The sequence below is a fragment of the Miscanthus floridulus genome, chromosome 1, assembly GCF_019320115.1.
Source record: "Miscanthus floridulus cultivar M001 chromosome 1, ASM1932011v1, whole genome shotgun sequence".
NCBI classification, from domain to species: Eukaryota; Viridiplantae; Streptophyta; class Magnoliopsida; order Poales; family Poaceae; genus Miscanthus; species Miscanthus floridulus.
Genome location: NC_089580.1, coordinates 95,795,873 through 95,822,167, shown reverse-complemented (window position 1 = coordinate 95,822,167; position 26,295 = coordinate 95,795,873). Strand labels below are relative to the sequence as shown.

Genomic DNA, 26,295 nt, shown 5'->3' with positions numbered 1-26,295 from the left:
TATATTTTAGGAGTGGATTATTAAATACTTCTTGGAGATGGTCTTCTTTATTCCTTCCAATACTTTCTTAGGAGTTGTGAAACTCTATGTTTTGGGAAGAAAATATTAGGTAATCCTGGAGATGCTCTAAGTTAGTGTATAATTGTTTAATCTTTGTGAACTTTTTCTTTGTATAACTATTTAATCATTCACTAATTGTTTCTCTAAAATTTAATGGTGCCATGTCATCAAGAAAGTATGCTTCTGGCAATGGTAAAAGAAAGAAGAAAGAGCGATATTGACACCATCATCAGTGGACTTTGCATCAAGGAGTGTTAGAAATTTTTTGAGGTAATTTAATATGTATACAAATTATTTTAAATGAATATTGCTTTTGCATTCAGTTAACTACTTATTAGTGATATTCCGTATATGTGTATATATACTACAATGAATAGTACTAATAGGTATTATCATATTTATATAGAAAGGCCTAAAATTTTAGTTTCGTTCTAGATAAAAAAAACCCTAGACCCGCCAGTGATGGCTTTGGTTAACTTTGGAGTGCCTTTATGTAATATGGCTGCTTTCTTAATGTAAATATATTGGTCCGCTATAAAAAATTAGAGTAAAATGCACCGAAGGTCCATTAACTTTCGTGGGAGTGTCATTTAGGTCCATCAGCTTTGAAACTGTATTTTTTGGTCCACGGACTTTTAAAATAGTTCACTGTAGATCCATACACATTTATTTAACCTTAAATACAAAGTATATTTGTAGAAAACCCCCTACCACACGCCTCACAACTAGCCAGCCAGCCTCCTCAGTCCTCACGCTCTGAGAGAGGGAGCTCGACCGGTTGGGCTGATCCATGGCGGCACACGAAGGCACCAACCGCGTGGCGCCGATGGAGGTCACCGTGGAGGCTAGGAACGCTAGGGAGGCCGCGTGGCTGGATGACGATGGCCAGCCCCAGCGCGTCGGCACGTTCTGGATGGCCAGCGCGCACATCATCACCGCCATCATCGGCTCCGGGGTGCTCTCCCTGGCCTGGGCCATCGCGCAGCTCGGCTAGGTGGGCGGCCCCGGCCACCATGCTGCTCTTCACCTTCGTCACCTACTACACGACCACGCTGCTCGCCGAGTGCTACCGCATGGGCGACCTAGAGACGGGGAAGCGCAACTACACCTACATGGACGTCGTGCGCTCCAACCTCGGCGGCGCGAAAGTCGCGTTCTGTGGTGTGATCCAGTACGCCAACCTCGTCGGCGTTGCCATCGGGTACACCATCGCGTCGTCCATCAGCATGAAGGCCATCAGGAGGGCTGGATGCTTCCACACCCATGGCATGCTGAACCGTGTACCAGCTCTAGCATCCCATACATGATCGTCTTTGGCGCCGTGCAGATCGTCTTCTCGCAGATACCGGACTTCGATCAGATTTCAGTGGCTCTCCATCGTCGCTGCCGTCATGTCCTTCACCTATTCTTCCATCGGACTCTCCCTCGGCATCGCACAGACCATCTGTAAGTCCTTCATTTCTTCAATCTGGCTTGTCGAGAAATATTAATTCATGGTGCCATTTCGTTGCTCAAGTTCAGTTACTAAACGGTTGTTTCAACTGTTGCAGCTAATGGTGGGTTCAAGGGAAGCCTGACCAGCATCAGCATCGGTGCCGGCGTCACCTCCACACAGAAGGTCTGGCACAGCCTGCAGGCCTTCGGCGATATCACCTTCGCCTACTCCTTCTCCAACAGTCCTCATCGAAATCCAAGTAAGTATCAAGACCTCTATAGAGCTCTCCTCTGTTTCCATCACCCTGAGATTGCTCTGTTCCTAATCAACATTGCTCTTGTTTCTCCAGGACACGATCAAGGCCCCACCACCGTTGGAGTCGAAGGTGATGCAGAAGGCGACGTGTCTCAGCAGTGGCGACCACTGACCATCTTCTACATGCTGTGCGGGTGCATGGGGTACGTAGCTGTTCGGCGACGCCGTGCCGGACAAGCTCCTCACGGGATTCGGCTTCTACGAGCCCTTCTGGCTACTCGACGTCACCAACGTCGCCATCTTCGTGCACCTCATCGGAGCGTACCAGGTGTTCTGCCAGCCCATCTTCGCCTTCGTCGAGCGCCGCGCTGCTAGCGGCCTGACTGCACAGCTGCCTTCATCTCACCGTAGTTCACCCACACTGGGCCACCGTATCTTTGGAGGGGATAACGGTATGCGCAGGTAGCAAGAGTAGCCGACGACCACCACCACGTCGTCGTGGACCAACGACAGCTGCCTCCCTTCCTTCAGCGCTGGAACCACTTGCGTCGACTCGTTCAGGCACAGGAGCACTCCGCCGTGGTGCGGCTTGCCACGCACGTCCCCAGCGCCGCGGTCAGATGTGTCGTCATTGTCGTCAGTCGTAGAACCTAGCCGCGCCACGCATCCTCGCTGGTCCGTGAACATGTTGGTGTCCACGTACCACAGGAAGCAGCTAGCGCGCTAGACCGCCCCGCGGCGTCCGTGGTATCCGTCGACGACGTCCTGGGCAGGCAGCGGCAAGGCATTTCAAGCAGTCGCTGGGGAGGACCCGCGACGCTCGCCGAAGCAGAACGCGCGTGCGAAGGCGCAGTCGTCGCCGACGGCTCGGCCGGACTGAGCGGCGTTGACCGTTGAGCATGAAGGGTGAGTGCGTAGAAGATAAAGAAAGGGTGGGGGTTTTCTGCAAATGTACGTTGGATTTAAGATTAAATAAATGGGTATGGACCTGCAATGAATCATTTTAAAAGTTCATGATCCAAAAATATAGTTTCAAAGTTGATAGGACCTATAGACACCTCAACGAAAGTTAATAGGACCTCCGGTGCATTTTACTCAAAAAATTATATTGATCTTCACTTCAACTCTTCAATAGTTGAGCTATTTCCAAACATGCACGTGCCATCTCTCCTCTATGGTCATTATGTTTTGCTCAGCCTAACTTGTGGACTAATCACCTCTTCATTTCACATGAAACCTTATTAGCAAACTTAAAATTCGCACTAAAAGGCTTGTTTGACAGGGTTCCGGTTCTGAAAACATAGCTCCAGAGCATGTGCTCCACCATGGAGCAGCTATATGATGGAGCTGACCTCCCACAAAACTGTTTGGTAGAGCTCCAACGGCGTAGGGATATTGGCCTGACTCGCGGAGACGGGAGGAAAACGAACACGCGAAACAGAAAGAAAAAAATCAAACCCGTATGTGTGTAATGGATGGCATTGATGGGTAGTTTTCACCAAGTCCATTAAATTAGAGTTTTCATAGCACCCCTTAGGGTGCTCCATGGATTTGGAGGATCTAAGAGCTAGATCCACGTTTTTGACAGATATGGAGTTCGCGGAGCTGGATCGTTTGGCTAGAAAAATTAGAAGCAGAGCTGTTTTTTTTATCTAGCCCTAAATTAATAAAACGAAGCCGTGATTTTCAGTCATCTCCATACCTGGGTTCTATACCGCGCTCCGTTTTGCATAGGAATCTAGACTCAGAGTTCTAGCAAGACTTTATTTGGTGGTACTACATGCCGCAACTTTATCGAGCCAATGGAGTAACTTAAGTTTGCAAAAGAGTCCATCCGTGACCAGTCTCAAATATATTGAATGTGCATGAACAGCCCTAGAGGCACAAAAGTATTTTTATATTAAATTATATCTAACTTTTTAGCCTATAATCTATTACCTCCGTCTAAATAAGTATAAATCTTGCTTTACATGTAGTCAAAGAATCTTTAGTTATCTCTAGTTAAATTTATTATGAAATATTTCACATGATTAATCTAATGATACTTATTACGTATCATAAATATAAATATTTTTTATATGTATTTAGTCAAAATTAAGAATGACTCACCGGAAAGCGAGATTTACTTTCTTTGTTAGACAAAGATAGTAAGGACCTGTTTGTTTCTATGGAAATAGGGACTAGACTCTAAAATTTAGTTTCTTTTAGTCCCTTTTAACCAAATAGGAGTGACTAAAACAGGGACTAGAGACTAAAATGCAGAAGTTCCTTGAGTGAGGTTTATTGAGACTTATGGGGCCAAATTGACACCATATGTCCCTCTTCCGTCCCCACCCCTTCTGGTCCCCACCCCTTGAGGTGAGGGTATTTTAGTTTTTGTTGAGTAGCTTTAATACCCTTTAGTCCTCTCTATTTTGTTTAAACAAACACCATTAAAGACTTACTATTTAGTTTTTATTTTAGTCTTTAGTCCTAGAACTAGAGAAACATACAGGCCCTAAACAGTTTCATGCTCTAAAGTTTATAGTGGCTAAAATTTAGTGTTTACTTAACGACAATCGATTTTAACCCACGGAAGCCCTCCCTCTTGATTTCGCATTTGGTGCTCCCTGGCAGCGCCTGCCGCCATTTACTCACCAGTTATCAGACTTACGAGGTGATTGGTATATAAAATACTATGTCAGTGACATTGTAATAATGGTAAAAAATTAAATGTCCCCTTTGACTCCCTTCCTCCGGGCGGACTGATTTCTCTGAGGACTCTTCCTTCCTTGCTGGCGATGAGGAGGCACGGGTGGCAGCTACCCTACCTACCATCCTCGTCTTCTTCGTTCCCTTCCGTTGGGGGAGATAGGATGCAGTATTTGCTCATGGGCCTCTACACCCCACTGGTGAACAGCTGCCATCATTGTGTTGTCCCCCTTCTGTTTCAAACAGCCTTCTTGTGTGTGTGACCCTTCTTTAGAGTGGTTACTTAGATCTACATTTCCCTTTTGTGCTCTTCACCTCTGTGTCTTTCTTTACCTCTTTAGTATGTGCAGTGAGGAGTATGCTATGCTTTGGTAGTTGATACAAATATTAATGTGTCATATGAACAAACATAGAAAACACAAGCACTGACTAACAGTAACAGAGTCCTTTCAGCCTACAGTGTATGTTGAGTAATGAAGCCAAATTTATCATTTCAGGTTAGTGTAGGTCACTATAATATGTGTGTGTATGTGCTGATTGTAACATTGTGCAGGTCAGTGGCAAAACTTGCTCACATTGGAATTGGGCCTCTAAGCTTCTTATAACAATCCAAGAGAAAGCAAATAGAGGTTCTTCCCATCATTATTTCCACCAGAGCTTTCTTTCTTTTGCAAAGGATTATTCCAGTCCATGAAAAGGGAAACGATCCAGTTATCACACTAAGCAATGTGAACTTCATGTCAAGGTTGACTACTTGTCATGGTTAAAGTTGAACATTTTTTACTTGACAGAACAGTGGTATTGATGTTTCCTGTTAGTATGGAGCAATCTGTGCTTATAATTTAATGCCTCTATCATTAACTTATTGTGGCTGGAAGTGTCATTAATCAAACATCTGAGCAATGAATCAGATGAAAGCTTTCTATCTTTGCTTCTGCATTGCAATTTGATTAGTAACCGTTGCAAGACATTTTGCAGATCACCTGTGTTGTCTTGTTATATATATGGTGCGCTGCTACAGATCCTGGTGATCCAGGCATTTTCTTAAAATCGAAAAGACCATATGAAAGAGAGTCATTCAGCAATGGTTGCAGTGCTGTTAATAACAGTGAGAAGTTAAGCAATATTTTTGAAGGAAAGGATTCATCTTCATACCTGACATTTACCAGGCTTCTTTGCTTGATGTGCTTCCCATTTTCTTGCTTATGCAAAAGATGGTTCCACTCGGATGATCAATCTTCAGAACAGAACGCAAGTGAAGGCATGTTTTTCTGCAGCTTGTGTGAAGCAGAGGTATGTCACCAGATTTATCTCTCTTTCAAAATTAATGTTGCAACTTGATCATTGAAATATTCCTCTTCAGCTCCTCATCTGTACAGTTTCTCTTAAGTCCATTGTTAAATGAATTTTCTCAACAAACAGATGATATACCTTTCCAAAGCCACAAAATAGTCACAGCTCCACAGCATTTTGAGTTGTGATTTTCTAGGACTAGGACTCCCTGCAGTTACAAATAAGTGATGTTTTGAGGTTATCGAAGTCAACTACTCCCTCCTTTTAAAATTGTAAGATGTTTGAGTCAAATTTCTCTAGCTTTGACTAAGTTAAGAAAAATGCACCAATATCTATAACATCAATTAGTTTCATATCCACCATAAAATTGAAAATGCATTTATTTGTACTGTAAATGTTAATATGTATTTTGTATAACCTCAGCCAAAGTCAGAGAAGTTTGACTAAGGACAAAACTGAAACATCTTACATTTTGGAGCTGGGGGAATGTTCCAAACTTTGAATTTTTATCATAACATATGTATAAAATATAGAAAAGTCTACATTATGAAACTGCCTTTCAAGACAAATCTACTTGTGTCACTTCCAAAGACTCAAACTCAATGTGTTTTGTAATCAAAGTTTGGAACGATTGTCACTTATTTGCAACTGGAGTTACTATGGCTATTTTACGCAGGTGTTGCAGCACAGTAAGCATTTTAGGGTTTGTAACAAGTGTGTTGATGGCTTTGACCACCACTGTAGGGTAAGATTTCTTCGATAATTTTGTTTTTAAACATTGTCTTTCCTTTAAAGAAATGCTATTTTAACTAATATTCTGTAGTTGTGTCATGTAGTGGCTCAACAATTGCATAGGGAAAAGAAACTACAAAAGATTCTTCATCCTAATGGCTTCAGCAGTTCTCTTGGTAAGTACAAACAATCATCAAAAGCTTTGACAAGCATTAGGATGTAAACAGTTACTCCATGAGTATTAATTGTGTTTTCCCTTTATTACTAACAATGCAACAGTTAAAACCCAGAATCAAGTAGGCACCATGTAGTCAGCATTGCTGTTCCATGGCCTCATTATTCTAGTTGATCATTGACTGGTCTGCACGGTTTCTACACGAACAGCTTATAATGAAGTGGTTAGTGGGTTCTCTTATGTTGATTCTTTTCTTTATGAAGCGGGGAGAGTTCTCTGGGCAGATCATCTCAAAACTTGGAAGCAGCTTCTCAACTGTGGCTTTTGTAATTGTCGTGGTGAGTTTATTTAATAAGGAAACTTTCACACATTTTTTTGTCTTTTGTAGTCAGTACCATAGATAGACACAGTTATTTTTTATATCTCAATTGCATTAGCAGATGCTCCCATTGTTCTCTCCGTGTATTATTGAAACCTAGGCTGGTTACATATTGGTTGCACATAAACTGTTGTTTTCATTCGTTTTGTTAAAATTTGATGAATAAAAAATGGAATTTTAATTGTGAAAAATATCCTCTATACAGTGCTATTAACTACCTGAGAACAAATTTTACTGCATTTTAACAGAAAATTACTTTTGCAGGTGACATTGAGAGCGAATAGGTCTCGGAAAATTGTGATAGATTGATATGGGTACAGGGAGTACATTATATAGGCAAGGATCAGGAAGGATTTATAGAAACACCTAATTAACGGTGATACTTGCCTAATCAATGATCATCTACCATAATCCCTAGAGGCAACCCACCCAATAGGCTTGGGCGCCAGGCCCATGGCCAGCCCATAGGCGCCTATTCTAACACGCCCCCACAGTCGAATCGTCAGCCACTTTGCACATTTAGACTGGACCTGAACTCCGTGAACACTGAAGAGGCAGCCCTTTGGTGAAGATATCCGCATATTGTGAAGAAATGTAACATGCAGAACACGAAGATCACCAATGGCGACTCGCTCCAGGACGAAGTGAAGATCAATCTCAATGTGCTTGGTTCGCTGATGCTATATCGGGTTAGAGGTCATGTAGACGGCACTGATGTTGTCGCAATACACCAGTGTGGCACGCCGGAGAGGGGCATGCAGCTCTAGAAGAAGCTGGCGCAGCCAGGTGGCCTCAGCAACTCCATTGGCCACCGCGTGATACTCGGCTTCAGCACTGGATCTTGACACCGTGTTCTGGCGCTTGGAGGACCATGAGACAAGATTGTCGCCAAGAAACACAGCATAGCTTGAGGTCGACTTGCGGGTGTCTGGACAACCAGCCCAATCAGCATCAGTGTAGATGACAAGATCAGCCGAAGTAGACGGTCGCAGTAGGAGACCAAGGTGGAGAGTGCCTCGAACATAGCGCAGAATCCACTTCAGAGCTGCAAGGTGAGGCTCGTGAGGGTCGTGCATATGAAGACAGACTTGCTGCACAGCATATGCAATATCCGGCTGGGTGAAAGTTAGGTACTGTAAGGCTCCAATGAGGCTGCGAAAGTCTGAAGGGTTAGAGACAGGGGTGCCATCTGCTGCAGCAATCTTCGGATTGGTGTCAACTGGAGTGGAACACGGCTTACACTCTGCCATCCCGGCACGATCAAGAATGTCTAGCATATATTGTCGCTGAGAAAGAAGAAGGCCACCACCACTGCGCTGAACATGCATACCGAGGAAGTAATGCAGTTCACCAAGGTCCTTCATAGCGAACTCCCGCTAAAGGGCTAAGATGATCCGCCGAAGAAGGCCGGTTGAGGAGGCTGTGAGGACGATGTCATCAACATAGAGCAACAGGTAAGCTGTGTCTGATCCGCGCTGGTAAACGAAGAGTGAGGTGTCTGACTTGGCTTCAGCAAACCCAAGGGACAGCAAGTGTGTGGCCATGCAACTGTACCAAACATGAGGGGCCTGCTTGAGGCCATACAGTGACTTCTTCAGGTGACAAACATAGTCCGGATGAGCTAGATCTTCAAACCTAGACCACTGCTGACAATAAACTGTCTCTATCAGGTTGCCATGAAGAAAGGCGTTCTTCACATCAAGCTGGTGGATGGGCCAACGGCGAGAGAGAGCCAGGGAGAGCACCGTGCGAATAGTAGCATGCTTCACCACGGGACTGAATGTCTCATCAAAGTCCACACCAGGCCGCTAGGTAAAGTCGTGGAGAACCCAGCGCGCCTTATGCCTTTCGAGGGAGCCATCAGACTAAAACTTGTGCTTGAAGATCCACTTGCCGGTGACGACGTTGGCTCGAGGGGGGTGAGGCACGAGATCCCAAGTGTGATTCTTCAGCAGGACACTGTGTTCCTCTTCCATTGCAGCTCACCACATGGGGCCGACAAGAGCGCTACAGAAGGTCTTCGGTATCGGTGACATAGACGTAGCGTGGTACGCAGCAGGCATCTGAAAACCGCTCTTCGAACGTGTGCCCATGGTGTGTTGGTTGGTCATAGGAGGGACAGTAACAGCCCCTTTGGGCAGTGGGAGGAGCGCGACTGGTGCAGGTGTAGCTTGGGCGGCTGGTGCAGGTGCAGCCGAGGCGGCGGTGACAGGAGCAGTTGGAGCAGGCTATGGTCGAGGCCGACGCGTGTAGTGGTAGTCGAAGGCGTGGTCTGGACAAAGAGGCGGGAACCTGGGCAGGGGCCCATGGGGTGCCGGAGGAGGTGACACCGGCTCTATGGAGCCCGCGGTTAGTGCTGGAGACTGCGAGCTCGCGTGAAGCGTTGGCGGGATGTACAGCTGGCGAGGTGGAGCACCTCCAGTCATGTAGGGCGCGTCCTGAGCCACGTGTGGCGCGGGAGGGGTCCCTGGCGTCCACAGCGTAGGCAGGATGTAGAGCACGGGCGTCGAGGGATCAGCATTGTCTGTTGGGGGATCAGTAGCAGCCACCGGAGGCATCGGGGGCATCCTAGGCATAGTCTCAGAGGGACCGGCAGGGGCGCTGGTGACATCAGAGGTGCTGGATGGTGTTCCTGTAGACAAAAACTTGTGCAATGGTCCAATAGGAGCGGGCACAACATCAGTAGCATCAAGAAACTGAAAGTCCACCGGAATACTAGGACCATTGCGCTCAGCAAAGGGGAAGGCCATTTCATCAAAGATGACGTGCCAGGAGATGATGACTCTATTGGTGGAGAGGTCAAGGCAGTGGTATCCTTTGTGGTGAGTGGAATAGCCTAGGAAGACGCACAAGGTAGACCTAGGAGCGAGTTTATGAGGAGCGGTGGCGGACAGGTTTGGATAGCACTTGCAGCCAAAGACTCGTAGGTGATCATACGTCGGCGGTGTGCTGTACAGGGCAAGGTGGGGCGTGGAGAACTATGGAGACTTGGTGGGTAGTATGTTAAGCAGAAGAGTCGCTATGGAGAGGGCCTCCGCCTAGTTGGAGGGAGGCATAGACGCCTGAAAAAGCAGTGAGCGAACGACATTATTGATGGAGCGAAAATGTGTTTGGCTTTACCATTTTGAGGTGAGGTGTAGGGGCAGGACATACGAAGATGGATGCCCTATGTGAGGAAGAAGTGACGGGTGCTAGAGTTGTCAAACTCTTTTCCGTTGTCGCACTGGACAGCCTTGACGTGGGAGCCAAATTGGGTGGAGGCGTGGGCGATGAAGTGGGCAAGCATACTGTAAGTGTCAGATTTGAGTCGTAAAGGAAAAGTCCACAAGTAGTGAGTGCAATCATCAAGTATGACCAAATAGTATTTGTAACCAGAAACACTGACAACTAGAGATGTCCATAAGTCACAATGAATAAGATCAAACTTGCTAGACGCACGAGAGGTGGACGAATGAAAGGGCAGACGAACATGACGCCCTAACTGACAAGCGTGACATAGATCTGAACAATCCTGAATGTGACAGGAAATAGTAGACACAAGCTTCGACAATGCCTCATGACTAGGGTGACCGAGACGCCGATGCCATAGTGGGGAGGGAGCCTGAGCGACAAAGGAGTGTGCTGGAGGTAGGCGCAGTGGATATGGCGGCCCGAAGCTATTGCAGCTGACAATCTTGGTCCAAGATGGAAGAACCTTCACAGAACAACCAGCAGGGTCAAACTCAACAGAATAGTTGTTGTCGATAGTGAATTGGCGCATAGAGATGAGATTCTTAATAAGTTGTGGCGACACAAGAACATTATTAAGACGTAAAGTAGGGGACAACTCTGTGGAGCCAGTGGTAGTAACAGGAAGCATGGAACCATTACCGACAACAATAGATGAAGGAGTAGGATACTGCGGGAATAGAACATGTGAAAGGGAGGAAGACTGAGATGCCATATGTGAAGTAGCACCTGTGTCGAAGTACCACTTGTTGGATGAGGGAGGGGTCAGCGATGTCGTGCTAAAGGCGGAGGCGAGGGCCGTCTGGTCCCAAGAAGGGAGGTCGGCCATAGGATTCTAATACCCCAGGGCGACCCACTATCCTGAGCCATCAGAGGCAGCAACGGTAGCAGGCTGCTAGTGGGCGACGAGTGCCTGCTACTACTGGGTGAGGAGGGCCTGCTGCTGTGCCTGCAGATGAGGAGGCACTGGGATGGGTGCCAGCGGAGGACGAGGACCCCCTGGCCACATCTGAATGGAACCCATCCATGGGTTGTAGACACTGGGCTAGGGGCAACCACCGGTGGCAGGCTGCTGGGCACCGGCCGTCTGATGCTGCTGCTGCTGCTGGGCGTCAGAGGGAGGGTGGTGGCCTCCAGTGCTGTTGTTGCCACCAGGGGCCCCTTTCCACCGCCATCGCGTCTGCTGCGACGATTGCCGTTGGAGGACTTAGGGCCGCCAGCACCCCCGGAGCCCGTGTTGGACGTGGGTGAGGCAGCGTTGGAGGAGCCTAGTGTTGACACCGTTTTTTTTGTACGTGATAATGATCGGAGTGGACTAATCGGCGAGGGGAAGGTTACTGTGTACTTTGATAGCCGATGAAAGCCAGCTTGTAAAGATGGTTGCCGATAGCTGGTGATGGTCGATGGAAAGGTTGGTTTAGACTCGGGCGTTGCCGATGAGGTTGGAGGTGTTATTGTCGATGCCGATGAAGGGAGGTTTGAAGACTACTGCCAATGCAACAGTGAGTATGACGATGAAGGAAGGCTTGAAGATTACTGCCGATGCAGCAGTGAGTATGCCGATGAAGGAAGACTTGAAGACTACTACCGATGAAACAGGGGATATGCCGATGGGAAGGAAGATGGCGAGATTTTCATCGTAATTAAGGCGGACAGGGAAATAGATAGGAGTTGATTTCCTTTTCTATATTTGTTAGAGTATGGTTCATGTAAGAGTCACGTGTTTCCTTAGATATGGGCTTGGTGTCCTAGTTGTGTTCGGTTGTGTCTCTTTAGATCAGGGTATAAATATGGAGTGAGGGGCAATGTAAGAAAAGATCGATCAGTCAATATCAAAACCAATTTTTACTCCTATTTGCATCTACTTACTTTTCGGCGACTTCGTCAATCTGCATATTTTTCCCTTTTTACGAGTTCTCATTGATTCGGCGAGCTGCATCGTTTCAGTGCGACCTTCGGCGATTCTCGAGTTCCGCGTGAACACCTCTTGGCCGTGACTTCTAGGCGTATCGCTGTTGTCAGGACCAAAGTGTTCGTATCTTCATCCTTGTCGATTAGCAGGTCAAATCGACTGGCACGCTTTGGATATCGATTCGGGTATTAGCCCTTTGTGTTTGCAGATCCACTTTTGCATCAACACATCTTTTGGCACGCCCGGTGGGACCAATCAATCAATATGTTCAATCCCAAGATCGATTCAGGGAACATTATCGCAGTATCAGAAGAAGATCTCAAGGAAGAACAGAGGCAGGCTATGGAAAAGGCTGTAGAAGAATACAAGCAGCTTTGTCTGAGATCGTTTAGCTTGAACAAGAGTGGACAAGTCATCCAGAAGCAAGATTTGCCGTTGCCTCGGCAGGTTACCTTTGACTCCAATCCTGGTAAACTTCAAGAGATGGTTAATTCTGCAGTAAATCATGCTTTGATTAATCATTCCAATGTGCTGTCCAATACTGTTCATAATGCTGTGGTTCGAACTCTCAAAGAAGGACAAGCGGCACCACATTACATTGGGCCTACCTATCATCAACCAGAGCCGACATCTGTCAAAACTCCATCGGCTCCTTCGGCCGTTGTGGGTACAGAAGTTACTTCCCCTCCAGTATTGGCAGGCTCACCTAATATTCAATCTACACCGATACGATCAGATCAGGTACTACCAGGAGGGCGAGTTCAGCTTAATACAGATCTATCGGCATCAGCTATGTCAGGCCCTGTGTCTCAGAATAGCCAGATTCCTACTAATTGGTGGGGATATGGCATGCCTCCGGAGTCATCTACTTTCAATCCTAAATTACCTCAAGTGTTTGATGCAGTAGGAAGAGCGCCTATACCATCGGCCGTTTCGCCGATGGCTCAAGTGCCTCAATATGCCGCAACTACTTCTGTGCAACCAACTCCAGGAGGTTTCCAGATGCCTATGGTTCAAACATTCAATTCAAGTCCATCGGCGAGCTTACTGTCGATGCAGCAGAAAGCCCCTGCTATGAGTCAAACTGGGGTTCAGTTCATGCCTCAAACCGGTTATAATTATCCAACAATATCAGCAAATTACCAGCCATCGGTAAGTTTTGTACCGATGAGTTCTAATAATGATTGGTCAGGACAGTTACCTGTTCAACATACAGTTCAGCGAAATCAGCAGGTTGCAGGGATTCAACAAGGTCATATGCAAGCTGGTTTCCAGAATCAAGCATCGGCAGCTCAGCCGATGAATCCTTTCCAACAGGCTAATGGACCACAAGTAACGGCAAATATGCCGATTGCTGGAGATCGTGGGCCACAAAGATATGTGGAGGGATGTCAGCAGGCACCTCCTGTAGAAATTCAACCAGTTCGTCAGCAGGAGGCTGATGCTTTTTGGGCCGATAAGATAGCAGAAATTATGAAGGATCAGTTTGGGATAAAGCCCAAGGTCAATACTTATTCTTATCGGACTCCATACCCTCCTGCATACGATTTAATTCCTCTCCCAAATCGGTACAAGGTACCAGATTTCACTAAATTCTCTGGGCAAGATGATACATCAACAATAGAACATGTCAATCGCTTCATTATTCAATGTGGAGAGGCAGCTAACAGAGATGAATTAAGAGTTCGATTATTTTCATCATCTTTGTCTGGATCAGCATTTACATGGTTCATTTCATTACCACCAAATTCTATTATTACTTGGGTTGATCTAGAAAAACAATTCCATAAGTATTTCTTTGCTGGAATCCATGAAAAGAAGCTTACCGATTTAGTAAAATTGAGACAGCGTAATGATGAATCGGTAGAAAGCTTTGTACAAAGGCTACGAGATGTAAAAAATAAGTGCTACAGCCTGGTGCTGGATGATCGGCAGCTTGCCGATCTGGCTTTCCAAGGGTTATTGCCACATCTTAAAGACAGATATGCTTCTCAGGAGTTTGAAAGCCTCAGTCATCTTGTGCAAAGGATCTCTGATCAAGATACTAGGGTTTTTGAACCTAAAAAGAATTGGAGTAAAAAGGTATCATTTGTTGAAGAAGTAGGAGATTCTGACTCTGATGAAGAACCAGTTATCGGCTTAGCTGAGTGGGTTAAGAATAAAAAGCCGATATCATGTCCCTTTGGTCAAAAAGAGCCAGAAAAGTTTACCTTTGATATCACCAAGGCCGATAAAATATTTGATCTTCTGCTTCAAGAGGGCCAAATTAAGCTGTCACCTAATCATATGATCCCATCGGCAGAAGAGTTGAAGAAGATCTTGTACTGCAAATGGCACAATGCAACTTCACACAGTACAAATGAGTGCAAGGTATTCAGGCAACAGTTACAATCGGCTATTGAATCTGGGAGAATTAAGTTTGGTACTTCCAAGGCCCAGAAGCCGATGAAAATTGATCAACACCCTTTTCCAGCAAATATGTTGGATGCCAAAGGAAAGACCAAGGTATTGACGTCAGAGGCTACTGAGAAAAACGCGTCAGTGGACCCCCAACATCGGATAACTACCGATGATGCAAAAAGTAAGGGTTTGCTAGGAGAAAGCAGTAGTTCCAAAAATCCTCTTCGACCTGGCATTGTGATTACTCATCGAAGGCAGCAGGAGGGTTGGCGTCAACGTAATGACCGATATCGACAACAGCAAGAAGTGAGACGTCAGGAAGAATGGAATCGACATAAAGATCATTGGAGATGTCCGTTTTTCATCCATTGCTGGGAAGAAGGTATTAAATTGCCAACTGTTGAAAATTGCCCTGAGTGTAATGGTTATTACGGGGTCAATCGCTCAGAAAGGAGGTTTCAACTTGGTAATCAGGGTTTGTCTATCAACGAGCCGATCAGAGGCAGAGCATCAGTGCATGATCGGCTGGGGGGTAGACTTAGTGTACATGAGAGGCTTGGTAAACGCGCTGGATATTTTCCAAGGAATCAAGAGGAGCTTGAGGAGATGGCAAACGCAAGAGTTCTCGATGAGGAAATATTCTACAGGGACCCTAATATACGTCGTGTAGAACCAACTAGGACTTGTTATCAGCCAGTTTGGAAAACCAAGTTTCCTCGATGGTGCCCAGAGGGTCTGACAAAGACGCAGAGAAGGAGGATGCAACGTGAGCGTCCGGAGGATTTATACCAAGAGGAAAATTCCTCCAATGAAAGGCCCGGTCATCAGCAGTGGCAGGTAAAACACAAAAATAAGGGTCCATCGGCAGATGTTAATATGGTATTCATGTTGCCGATGGAGTTTTTGGCACTATCTGATAATGAGGAAGAAGTTGTTCTCTCTGATCAAGTAGCTCAGTTAACACTAGATCCAATGATGGCTGTTTTTGAGAAACCTACCGATGACGAGAGACAGCATCTTAAGGCTTTATTTGTGAAGGGCAGAGTTGATGGGCAGCCTGTGTCTAAGGTACTTATTGATGGAGGGGCTGCGATTAATATTATGCCTTACGTGATGTATCGGAAACTTGGTAAGGGAGATCAAGACTTGACCAAAACCGATATGATGTTGAAAGATTTTGAAGGCAATGTGTCACCGGCTAAAGGGGCAGTGTGCGTTGAATTGACCATCGGCAGCAAAACCTTGCCAACGACGTTCTTTGTTATCAACGGCAAGGGTGCATATAATCTGCTTCTAGGGAGGGATTGGATTCATGCTAATTGTTGTGTTCCTTCTACAATGCATCAATGCCTCGTACAGTGGATTGGGGATAAGATTGAGGTCGTCCCTGGTGATTCTTCTTATATCATCGCATCGGCAGAATCAGATACTTATGAGCGAACTAAATGCATATCAGGAGAAGCTTGGGAAAAAGAGTTCCTTAGAGTTGCTGATTATGAAATTCCACCGATCCAAGCAGTCGGTTCTGAAGAGGAGTTTTAATGGATAGGTTTGCCGATGATGGAAAATTAGGTCAAGGGTTCACATCGGCAGATGATTTAGTAGAAGTAGATATTGGTGATGGTGATAGGTCAAGACCTACTTTTATTAGTGCTAAGTTAGATTCCAAGTGTAAGCAGCGAATAACAGATTTGTTAAAAGAGTATAAAGATTGTTTTGCTTGGGATTATACTGAGATGCCTGGATTAGACCGATCGATAGTTGAACATCGGTTACCTATCAAATCTGGATTTCGGCCACATCAGCAGCCAGCGCGCCGATGCAACCCTAATGTACTTCCTGACATTAAGGCCGAAATAACTAAATTAATTGAAGCAAAGTTTATTCGGCAATGTCGATACGCAGAGTGGATCTCTAATGTGGTTCCTATTTATAAGAAAAATGGAAAACTTCGTGTCTGTATTGATTTCAGGAATCTCAACAAAGCCACACCGATGGATGGCTATCCAATGCCGATTGCTGATTTGTTGATTGATGCTGCGGCTGGACATCAAATTATCAGCTTCATGGATGGTAATGCAGGTTATAATCAAATATTCATGGCTGAAGAAGATATTCCCAAGACTGCTTTCAGATGTCCAGGTCATGTGGGGTTGTTCGAGTGGATAGTCATGACGTTTGGTTTGAAAAATGCCGGTGCTACTTATCAAAGAGCTATGAACTTTATTTTTCATGAATACATCGGCACATTAGTGGAGATCTACATTGATGATGTAGTGATTAAGTCTGGAGATATCACAGCACATTTAGCCGATCTGCGAAAGATACTGGAGTGCATAAGGAAGCATGGATTGAAGATGAATCCTAATAAATGTGCATTTGGTGTATCGGCAGGACAATTCTTGGGTTTTATGGTGCATCCGCGGGGCATTGAAATCAGTAGGAAGTCTATTGATGCAATTAACAAGATCAAGGCTTTCAGCCCACTACTTAAATTGAAAGCTGATCAGGAATTTGTATGGGGAGTTGAACAGCAATTAGCCCTTGATGAAATTAAGAAATATTTATCAAATCCTCCAGTGCTAGTTCCACCTCAACATGGGAAGCCTTTCAGGTTATATTTGTCAACTGATGATACAGTTATCAGTTCAGCTCTTATTCAAGAATTTGAAGGGAAAGAACGTGTTATTTATTATTTGAGCAGAAGATTAGTGGATGCTGAGACGAGGTATTCGGCCATCGAAAAATTGTGTCTGTGTTTATACTTTTCTTGTGTCAAATTAAGGCATTATTTGTTATCTGCCGAATGTACGGTCATATGCAAAGACGATGTGGTCAAGTATATGCTGTCGATGCCGATATTAAGTGGTAGAATCGGCAAATGGATTTTAGCATTATCAGAATTTGAACTACGTTACAAATCAACTAAGGCAGTTAAAGGGCAAGTGATGGCTGATTTTGTCACTCAGCATTGTAATACAGTGGACTCTCTGGGGATTGCTCCCTGGACACTTTTCTTCGATGGGTCCACATGTGGTGAAGGAGCAGGTATCGGCATTGTGTTAATTTCACCTCAAGGAAGGAAGTATGAGTTTTCATTGCCGATTGTTGCTACAGCGACAAACAATCAAGCTGAATACCAAGCCTTGATAAAAGGGTTAGAATTGCTGAAGGAGATACGTGCCGATGTTGTTGAAATCTTTGGTGATTCTATGCTAGTTATAAATCAATTGGCTGGAATTTATGAATGCCGAAGTGAAGCTTTGATTTTGTATTATGAAAGATGTTTGCAATTGTTGAAAGGATTTAGAGGTTTTCGTCTTGAACATATCTCTCGATTGCATAATGAGGAAGCTAATCGACTAGCTCAGCATGCTTCAGGGTATCAGCCTATTCAGGAAGTGCTAACATCGGCAGTTGATACCGATGACTGGAGGAAAGAGATTGTCGATTATTTAAAGGATCCATATAGAAAGGTTGGGAGACGTATAAGGTTCCAAGCTACCAAATATGTGCTCCTCGATGATGAATTATATTATCGAACTATAGATGGAGTTTTACTTAGATGTGTTAGCAATGATGAATCGAAAAGCTTGATGGGTGAAATTCATGAAGGAGTATGTGGGGCACATCAATCGGCTTTCAAGATGAAATGGATGATCAGAAGGAATGGGTACTATTGGCCGACTATTCTTGAAGATTGTTTTAAATATTTTAAAGGATGCCAGGGGTGTCAAAAGTTTGGTAATATTCAAAGAGCGCCTGCATCGGCTATGAACCCTATAATCAAACCGTGGCCGTTCCGGGGATGGGCTATTGATCTTATTGGTCAGATTTATCCGCCATCGAGTAAAGGACATAAATTTATTCTGGTTGCTACCGATTATTTCACAAAGTGGGTTGAGGCAATTCCTTTAAAAAAGGTGACATCGGTCAATATGATTGATTTTGTGAAAGAGCATATTGTTTACCGATTTGGTATTCCTCAGACTATCACTACCGATCAGGGCACTATGTTTACATCAGGAGAATTTGATGAGTTTGCTGTAGGTATGGGAATTAAAATTTTAAATTCTTCTCCATATTATGCTCAAGCTAATGGTCAAGCTGAGGCTTCTAACAAAGGGATCATCAAACTCATTAAGCGCAAAATTGAAGAAAATCCTAGGAGGTGGCATACAGTATTAAATGAAGCCTTGTGGTCATATCGGATGTCATGTCATGGTGCAACCAAAGTAACGCCTTATCAGTTAGTATATGGACACGATGCAGTATTGCCTTGGGAAATTAAGGTTGGCTCTAGACGAATACGTTCTCAAAATCAGCTGACAGCCGATGATTATAATACTCTTATGAAGGATGAGTTGGAAGATGTGGCGGGTCATCGGTTAAGGGCTTTAGTTAGTATCGAAGAAAATAAGAAAAGAGTAGCTAGATGGTATGACAAGAAGGTGAAAGTAAAAGAGTTTGCCGATGGAGATCTGGTCTGGAAATTGATTTTACCGATTGGGACTAAAAGTTCAAAGTTTGGAAAGTGATCTCCTAATTGGGAAGGTCCATATCGGATAAATTAGTCTGTTCCTGGTAATGCATATATTTTAGAAACCCTCGAAGGGGTTGTGTTTCCCAGAGCGTTAAATGGAAAATATTTAAAGAAATATTACCCTAGTATCTGGGTAGATGCATAAAAGTATAAGTGCCGATAACAGTACTATCGGCTAGAATTATGCAAGGATGTCAATGTCTCATAAAGTGCCGATACAATAAATAAGATTACAAGTTCAACAAGGATTGGATAGCTAATATCGCACGCAGGCGAATCTGGTCGGCTTCCTCCATTTCTTTGATATCGTCATCGGCAGCACCCTCCACAGGCTTGAGTTTTTTCTTCATGGCTAAAGCTTTGCGAGCTTGGATATCTCTTTCTTGCTGAAGGGCTTTGACGGCATTGGGTAGCTGGCTTTCTTCTTGTTGAGCATGAGTTAAGGCTGCATCGACTTCTTTCAATTCAGCCAATAGAGCTATCTTCTTTGCTGATAAATCCAAGATTTTCTGCTTAAGTGCAGCACCCGAAGTCTGCAAGTTGACGATGCCCTTGTGCTTCTCATCAGCAATTTGTTTCAGTTGTAGCATCTCTTCTTTGAGTTGAGCTTGAGCTGCTCTATCGGCAATGCGCTGAGCAGCCCATTGATATTGCAGTTGGCGGCTTTCTAAATGAGCTGCTGGGAAGAGTACTTCTTCAACATCGGCAGGGACCTGGCCACGAATTGTTTTGAAAATTGCCTTTGCGGGGTCCGAGTCATCTACCAGTTGGGCGGTACCTTGCTGTAGCAAGTTCAGGAGGGTTTCCAACTTGGATTTAGTCTTTGCCGATATTGTTCCCAGTGCAAGGGAAGAACTTGTCTCCTCTCCATCGTCGTCAGAAATGTCAATGGCAAAGGAAAATAGGCTGTTCGGGGAATCTTGTTCCTGAGAGAGAGAAAAGGAGATCAGTTAAGGGTAAGTATGAGTATTGTAAATCAGCTAGGTTGATCGGTTTACCTGTTTCAAGGCAATTTCCTGTGCTTGACTGGAGGAAGCAACCTGGAGTATGTCGTGTGGGGGATCGGCTGAGCTTGCCGATGGGATATCCTCTGTGACTTCATCGGTGGTGGGCTCTTGAGGTATGATGACCAATGACATTGGGGCAGATGTAGGAATCGGCATAGACCTTTGTCGTTTTGGCTGTGCTTCAGTATCTGTTAAAGCTTTGCGCTTTGCTTGGGCATCGGCAACGATTGGCTGGGGGGCATCGACACTTGTTGGTTGTGAAGCTTGGACATCTGGTACGTTTGCCGATGTACCCAATTGTTGCTGCAAAACAAGTGTAAGATATGATATTTAACAGATAAAATGTAAAGTCAAGAAGCTACCTCTGAAGGTTCATCGAAAGAAGTGGTGCTTGATATCGGCGGAATTGCCGATGACGATCCAGTAGCAGCTCTTACCCCCTGATGATTAAGGTTAATACAGTTTGTGATCGGCATAAGTAAAAATAAACAAGGTTGTTACCTTGAATGCTTTGACCAAGGTTGTAGCAGCAGCCGATGGAGTAGCCCTGGATGTAGCCAATTTGGACTTGGAAGTGATGGTCTTGGTACGAATCTTCTGGTGGGTCAAAGCGGCTAAGGTGGGAGCGTTGTAGCCGATCGGCGATGTTGGGGAAACAGGCCGAAGATTGAAGGGTTTCCCACTTTTGCTCACCGATGGTGCTGGGTTGTTAACCTGTTACAAGAGAATCAGTTACTGATATATGAAGGGAAAAGCAGAAGGGAGTTAAAAGAAACTTACCGCGTCGTCAGGGATGGCATATTCAGGGTCGATCATGTGCCGATATGTGTGAGCAGAAGTTGCGAACAGTTGTTCTTTCCACTCTCGCCACCATTGCTTATATGACTCGGTGATGAAAGATATTGGTGTCCAGGTGGATATATCAACATCTGTAGTATCGGCATCGGGGGAGAGTTGTACTACCTTGTTCCAATCTGTTCCGCAGGTGATTGTTTCCCTGGGTTTGATCACATCGGCAAAGCAGAGTTTGATTGGCAGTTGCCCAAAAGCCAATTGGCGGGATACTGCCGATGGGTTGTAAAATTCATACGTAATGTTGGTGTTTTTCCCGCTGCCGAATGTGTTTACTGGAGTTGCCCTAGGAGTGATGATAGCCATCATGAGCTCATTATTTTGATTCAGAGTGTCATCGGCAAAGTTGAAAAGAAGGGGGAATCTGTTTTCTTCGTCAATATAAGGCACCCAGGCCTATGATCACGAGAAAGACCATTGTAGAAGCTTTGAAAGAATCTGCCGATTTGGTCTTCGTTGGCTTCTGTTCCAGGAAGGACAATTATGGCTTCACCAAAATTGAGGGGTGAGCGTGTTGCCGATTCATCATCCCCAAGCACATAGTCTTCAGCAATTTCTCGTGGGAATTGTTGAGCAAAAAAGTCCCATTGCAAACGTTTGTGCATATGGGCATTCAGCCACATGTTGATAAACCACCACGGGCCTCCCAGGTTGCCGATGGGTTCGCCAAGCAAAAGTTTCTGAGACACTTGATGAAGAAGATGATAAGTGGAGCTCAGAAGGTATCGGCCAAGAGGAAACCTTACGCCATTAGCCAAAAGTTCAGCTGCAGGGAGGAAGGCGTTGGTTGGTCCTACTGATCGACCACAGAAGATAAATTTTTCTAACCACATATTCAGGAATGTGGCATGTTCCCTCTGGTTAAGTGTCCCGGTCTTCTGGTATTCTTGAATGTATCCTGTCCAACCGCCGATGTTGCGGGTATTCACCCTATATTCAGACTTTCTACCATAGATGGAGCCTTCATCGGCAGTTGAGATGTCCAAGCCAGTAAGCATGTGGATATCGGCAAGGGTAGGAGTAGCTGGGCCATGTCCAAACATAAAAGTGTTGGTCGTGTCTGACCAGAAATAAGCAGCTGCAATTATCATTGATTCATTTTTCTGCATATCGGCAATAGATAGCCTAATGCATTGGTCTAACCTTCGTTCTGCCCAGTATACTTGCATCGATCTATTAACCCTCAAGTACCAATCTTTCCACCCTTTGGTGGTTTTGGGCCAAGATCGGAATGTGTCTTTCCACAAATTCAGAGAGAAATTTTGGGCTCTAAAGGGGATTCTGTTAACCTCTGCATTGATCAGATCGGTTGGATCTGGGTTGCCCATTGGTCCAAGGCATTGGACGTGCGGCTGATCGGTTGGGATAACTAATTTGTTGCGCAGTTCCTAAGGTTATAGAATCCAGAGAACAGAAGAAAGGAAAAATCACCAACTGAATGAATTTGCAAAAAGATCAAAGTAAAAGGTAATGGAAGTGGAGCGAACCGCGGGGACGTCGAAGTTGATGGCCATTGTCTTGAGGAAGGTGGAGGTACGAGCCGGAGACTTGAAGTTAGCGCCGGAGAAGGGTTCTTGTTGGTTGAGGTCGCGCAGTTGTTCATCGGAGTCGCCGTCGGAGAGTGAGAATGCCAAGGATTGGAGGCTGAAGGTAGAAAATGAGGGTTCCGGAGAAATCTATTTATAAGCCGCCCGGAATAAGGGTATTTTGGACTTATCTCTATGTCGCGCGCATATAGGTCAAGGCGGTTCAGATGGATATGGTAATTGTTCGCGCGATAATCAGGGGATTGTACAGATGAGTTGATGACAAGTAATCATGACTTGGAAGGAATATCGATACAAGATATTTTAATTCTGAAAATGGCAGCATTATCATGTTAAGATCTTGCCGATGGGTTATTGTTTCGGTATCTTAACCATAATCAAGGCAAGAGTGGTTGGCGATTGTGCGATATTTACTGAAGTGCGTGAATCAAGATTAGATTTGATTGGATTTGATAACAAATCAAGTTTTGGCTTGGAGAATGAGTTACGGTAATCGGGCAAAGGCAAGCGTTATCTGGAGTAAATTTCGGAGCATTAATGGTTTTATACTCCGAAATTGGGGGGCATGTGTTGACACCGTTTTTTTTGTACGTGATAATGATCGGAGTGGACTAATCGGCGAGGGGAAGGTTACTGTGTACTTTGATAGCCGATGAAAGCCAGCTTGTAAAGATGGTTGCCGATAGCTGGTGATGGTCGATGGAAAGGTTGGTTTAGACTCGGGCGTTGCCGATGAGGTTGGAGGTGTTATTGTCGATGCCGATGAAGGGAGGTTTGAAGACTACTGCCGATGCAACAGTGAGTATGACGATGAAGGAAGGCTTGAAGATTACTGCCAATGCAGCAGTGAGTATGCCGATGAAGGAAGACTTGAAGACTACTACCGATGAAACAGGGGATATGCCGATGGGAAGGAAGATGGCGAGATTTTCATCGTAATTAAGGCGGACAGGGAAATAGATAGGAGTTGATTTCCTTTTCTATATTTGTTAGAGTATGGTTCATGTAAGAGTCACGTGTTTCCTTAGATATGGGCTTGGTGTCCTAGTTGTGTTCGGTTGTGTCTCTTTAGATCAGGGTATAAATATGGAGTGAGGGGCAATGTAAGAAAAGATCGATCAGTCAATATCAAAACCAATTTTTACTCCTATTTGCATCTACTTACTTTTCGGCGACTTCGTCAATCTGCATATTTTTCCCTTTTTACGAGTTCTCATTGATTCGGCGAGCTGCATCGTTTCAGTGCGACCTTCGGCGATTCTCGAGTTCCGCGTGAACACCTCTTGGCCGTGACTTCCGGGCGTATCGCTGTTGTCAGGACCAAAGTGTTCGTATCTTCATCCTTGTCGATTAGCAGGTCAAATCGACTGGCACGCTTTGGATATCGATTCGGGTATTAGCCCTTTGTGTTTGCAGATCCACTTTTGCATCAACACCTGGTGCTATGGTGGAGGCAGTGAGAGCAGTGGCAGGGGACTCCTTCTTGTTCTCCAATGTGAGTTCCTCGAGGATGAGGTCATCACGAGCCTCCAAGAAGGTGGAGAAGGGCTGGCTATGGCGTAGGAGGGCCCCGAGTGACTGAAGCGCTCGTTGAGGCCACAGATCACGTTAAGGACGAGGGTGCGGTCAGTGATCACTTCCCCAAGAGCCATGAGGTCGTTAGCCATCTTCTTCAGCTGGCGACAGTAGTCGGTGACAGAGAGGTCACCCTAGACGAAGTTGCGAAACCGCGTCTCAAGGTGGATGGAGCTAGCCTCTCGGTTGTCGAGGAACTAGGACTCAATGGCGAGCCAGGCATGCCCGGCAGTGGAGCCCTGGGCGGAGATGATCTTGGCAAGGTCATCGGTGAGCGTGGCGACGATCCAGGACTTGACGACGCAGTCCATCCGAGCCCAGTCAGGGGAGATCGGGGCCGGAGGTTCCTCGTGGACGTGGTCCTGAAGAGAGAACTTGCCGAGGATGAGCAGGAACTGATCACGCCAGCGGTTGAAATTGCCGGAGTCGACGTTGAGGATGGTGGTGACGTGGTTTCGGATGTTGTTGACGGCGACGGCCTAGGCGTGCAGTTGTAGAAGTGCCATGGCCTCATGGAGGAGCATGGCTGAGGCGAGGTCAGGAGGAGACGTGGAAGATTTGCTGGAGGAGGCGCCTCCAGGTGCATCGAGGGCGGCGGCGGTGGCTGCTCGCTCCTTGGCTGTGTGCGCCAGGGCTTCGCTGGCGTGGGCAGCAGCCGCATCGTGATCTTTGACGGCGGCTGCAGCCTCCTCCTCGGCCTGGGCAGCGCGAGCCAGGGCGGCCTGGCACTCCTTGTCGAGAAGTTGGGCGGCGGCGGCGGCATCGTTCGCCTTCTCCTTGGTCTGGCGTGTCGCGATCTCTTCAGTGGTAACATCCCCAGACCTGGGAGAGGCCGAGGGGTGGGAGACATGGCGCTGCACGGCAGAGGCCGGCGCGCGGGGGTGTGCAACGGAAGGGAAGACCTAAACCTAGGCGGCTGATACCATGAGAGCGAATAGGTCTCGAGAAATTGTGATAGATTGATATGGGTACAGGGAGTACATTATATAGGCAAGGATTAGGAAGGGTTTATAGAAACACCCAATCAACGGTGATCCTTGTCTAATCAATAATCATCTACCATAATCCCTAGAGGCAGCCCACCCAATAGGCTTGGGCGCTCGGCCCATGGCCAGCCCATAGGCAGCCTATTCTAACAGACATGTACGTTACTAGCGATGGTTGCAACAATACCACTCTCACAACTTCTATGCTTCCACATTCTTCTTAAAAAGAAAGTGAGTCCCTCAGTAGCCATCCATCTAAACAGTCAATGCTATATTTGAGAAACGAAAATGACTTTTTGTTTCATATTCTACATTTCCTTTGTTTTATATATAACTATCTGTAATATATTATTGAAGTATAAGTGAATTGCCCACCTTTTCCTATCAATTTAAGTGGTTGGGTTCTACTGGTCGGTGCATGCAACTCAATATGGTATGAGCACCGGAGGTCTCATTAGTCCAAATCCTAGCGGGCACAATTAAATAAAATAATTACCGCTAACTCCTATTTCCACATTGCAGACCTGAGGAAGCCTTGCCCACCCTATTCCTATTAGCTTAAGCTTTTAAGTGGAACCTATCTTCTGGAGTTTTTAACCTTCCATCTTATCTGAAAGTTCATAACTATTGTTTCAAACTGTGAGAATTATAAAATCCAATTTGCTTCTCTCTCCACTTACGTTGCCTCTATTGATAAATAGGTAGAGTTTTCATATCTTAACCGCATTTTTTTATTTATGCATATGCTGATAGAGAGCCAACTAAAATAATATATTTAACTTGCTGGAAAGGATAATCAGTTTTAAATTAAATTCTTGGAGAGAGCATGTTTGAACTTCTTAGTTCCTTGTAAGCATGACTTCTTTTGCTACAACCTAAATGTCTTATCCTTTATCTTTCAGGCTGAATTCAAGTAAAATTCTAATTATCACATTTCCCTTGACAACATGAATGCAGGGAATCAGTACATACGATTACATTGTAGCTTTGAGAGAGCAAGAACAACAAGAACATTCTGAGCACCAGAGCCCACAGATGTCCATCATTAGCTCTGTCACAGGACTTAGTATTACTAGCTCTTTCGGTCCGCTTCATCGCGGATCATGGTGTACTCCACCAAGACTATTAGTTGAAGATCAGGTACGATCACTACCACATCAATAATTCAAGACTAGTCTGTTGATTTATTCATTTTTCTTTGTGAACTGACCAGTACGCAGAACTA

General features: G+C 45.4%; 2 protein-coding genes and 1 pseudogene across 2 annotated transcripts; 2 read left to right on the top strand and 1 right to left on the bottom strand.

Annotated features, from left to right (window-relative positions):
* Positions 1-850: 850 nt before the first annotated feature.
* On the top strand, positions 851-2,647 carry LOC136460576 (amino acid permease 3-like; annotated as a pseudogene).
* Positions 2,648-4,530: 1,883 nt separating this feature from the next.
* Positions 4,531-25,987, top strand: LOC136460566 (probable protein S-acyltransferase 22). The gene is made up of 7 exons (XM_066460222.1): positions 4,531-4,641; positions 5,420-5,734; positions 6,411-6,479; positions 6,571-6,642; positions 6,905-6,983; positions 25,225-25,301; positions 25,973-25,987. Exons 1-7 carry the CDS (start codon positions 4,531-4,533, stop codon positions 25,985-25,987), a joined length of 738 nt encoding a protein of 245 aa, XP_066316319.1.
* On the bottom strand, positions 10,498-21,221 carry LOC136510392 (uncharacterized). Its single transcript, XM_066504860.1, has 6 exons — positions 20,891-21,221; positions 20,612-20,824; positions 20,473-20,550; positions 20,327-20,413; positions 10,848-10,918; positions 10,498-10,714 (listed from the first exon to the last, which is right to left on the bottom strand). Exons 1-6 carry the CDS (start codon positions 20,924-20,926, stop codon positions 10,498-10,500), a joined length of 702 nt encoding a protein of 233 aa, XP_066360957.1. The 5' UTR covers positions 20,927-21,221.
* Positions 25,988-26,295: the final 308 nt, after the last annotated feature.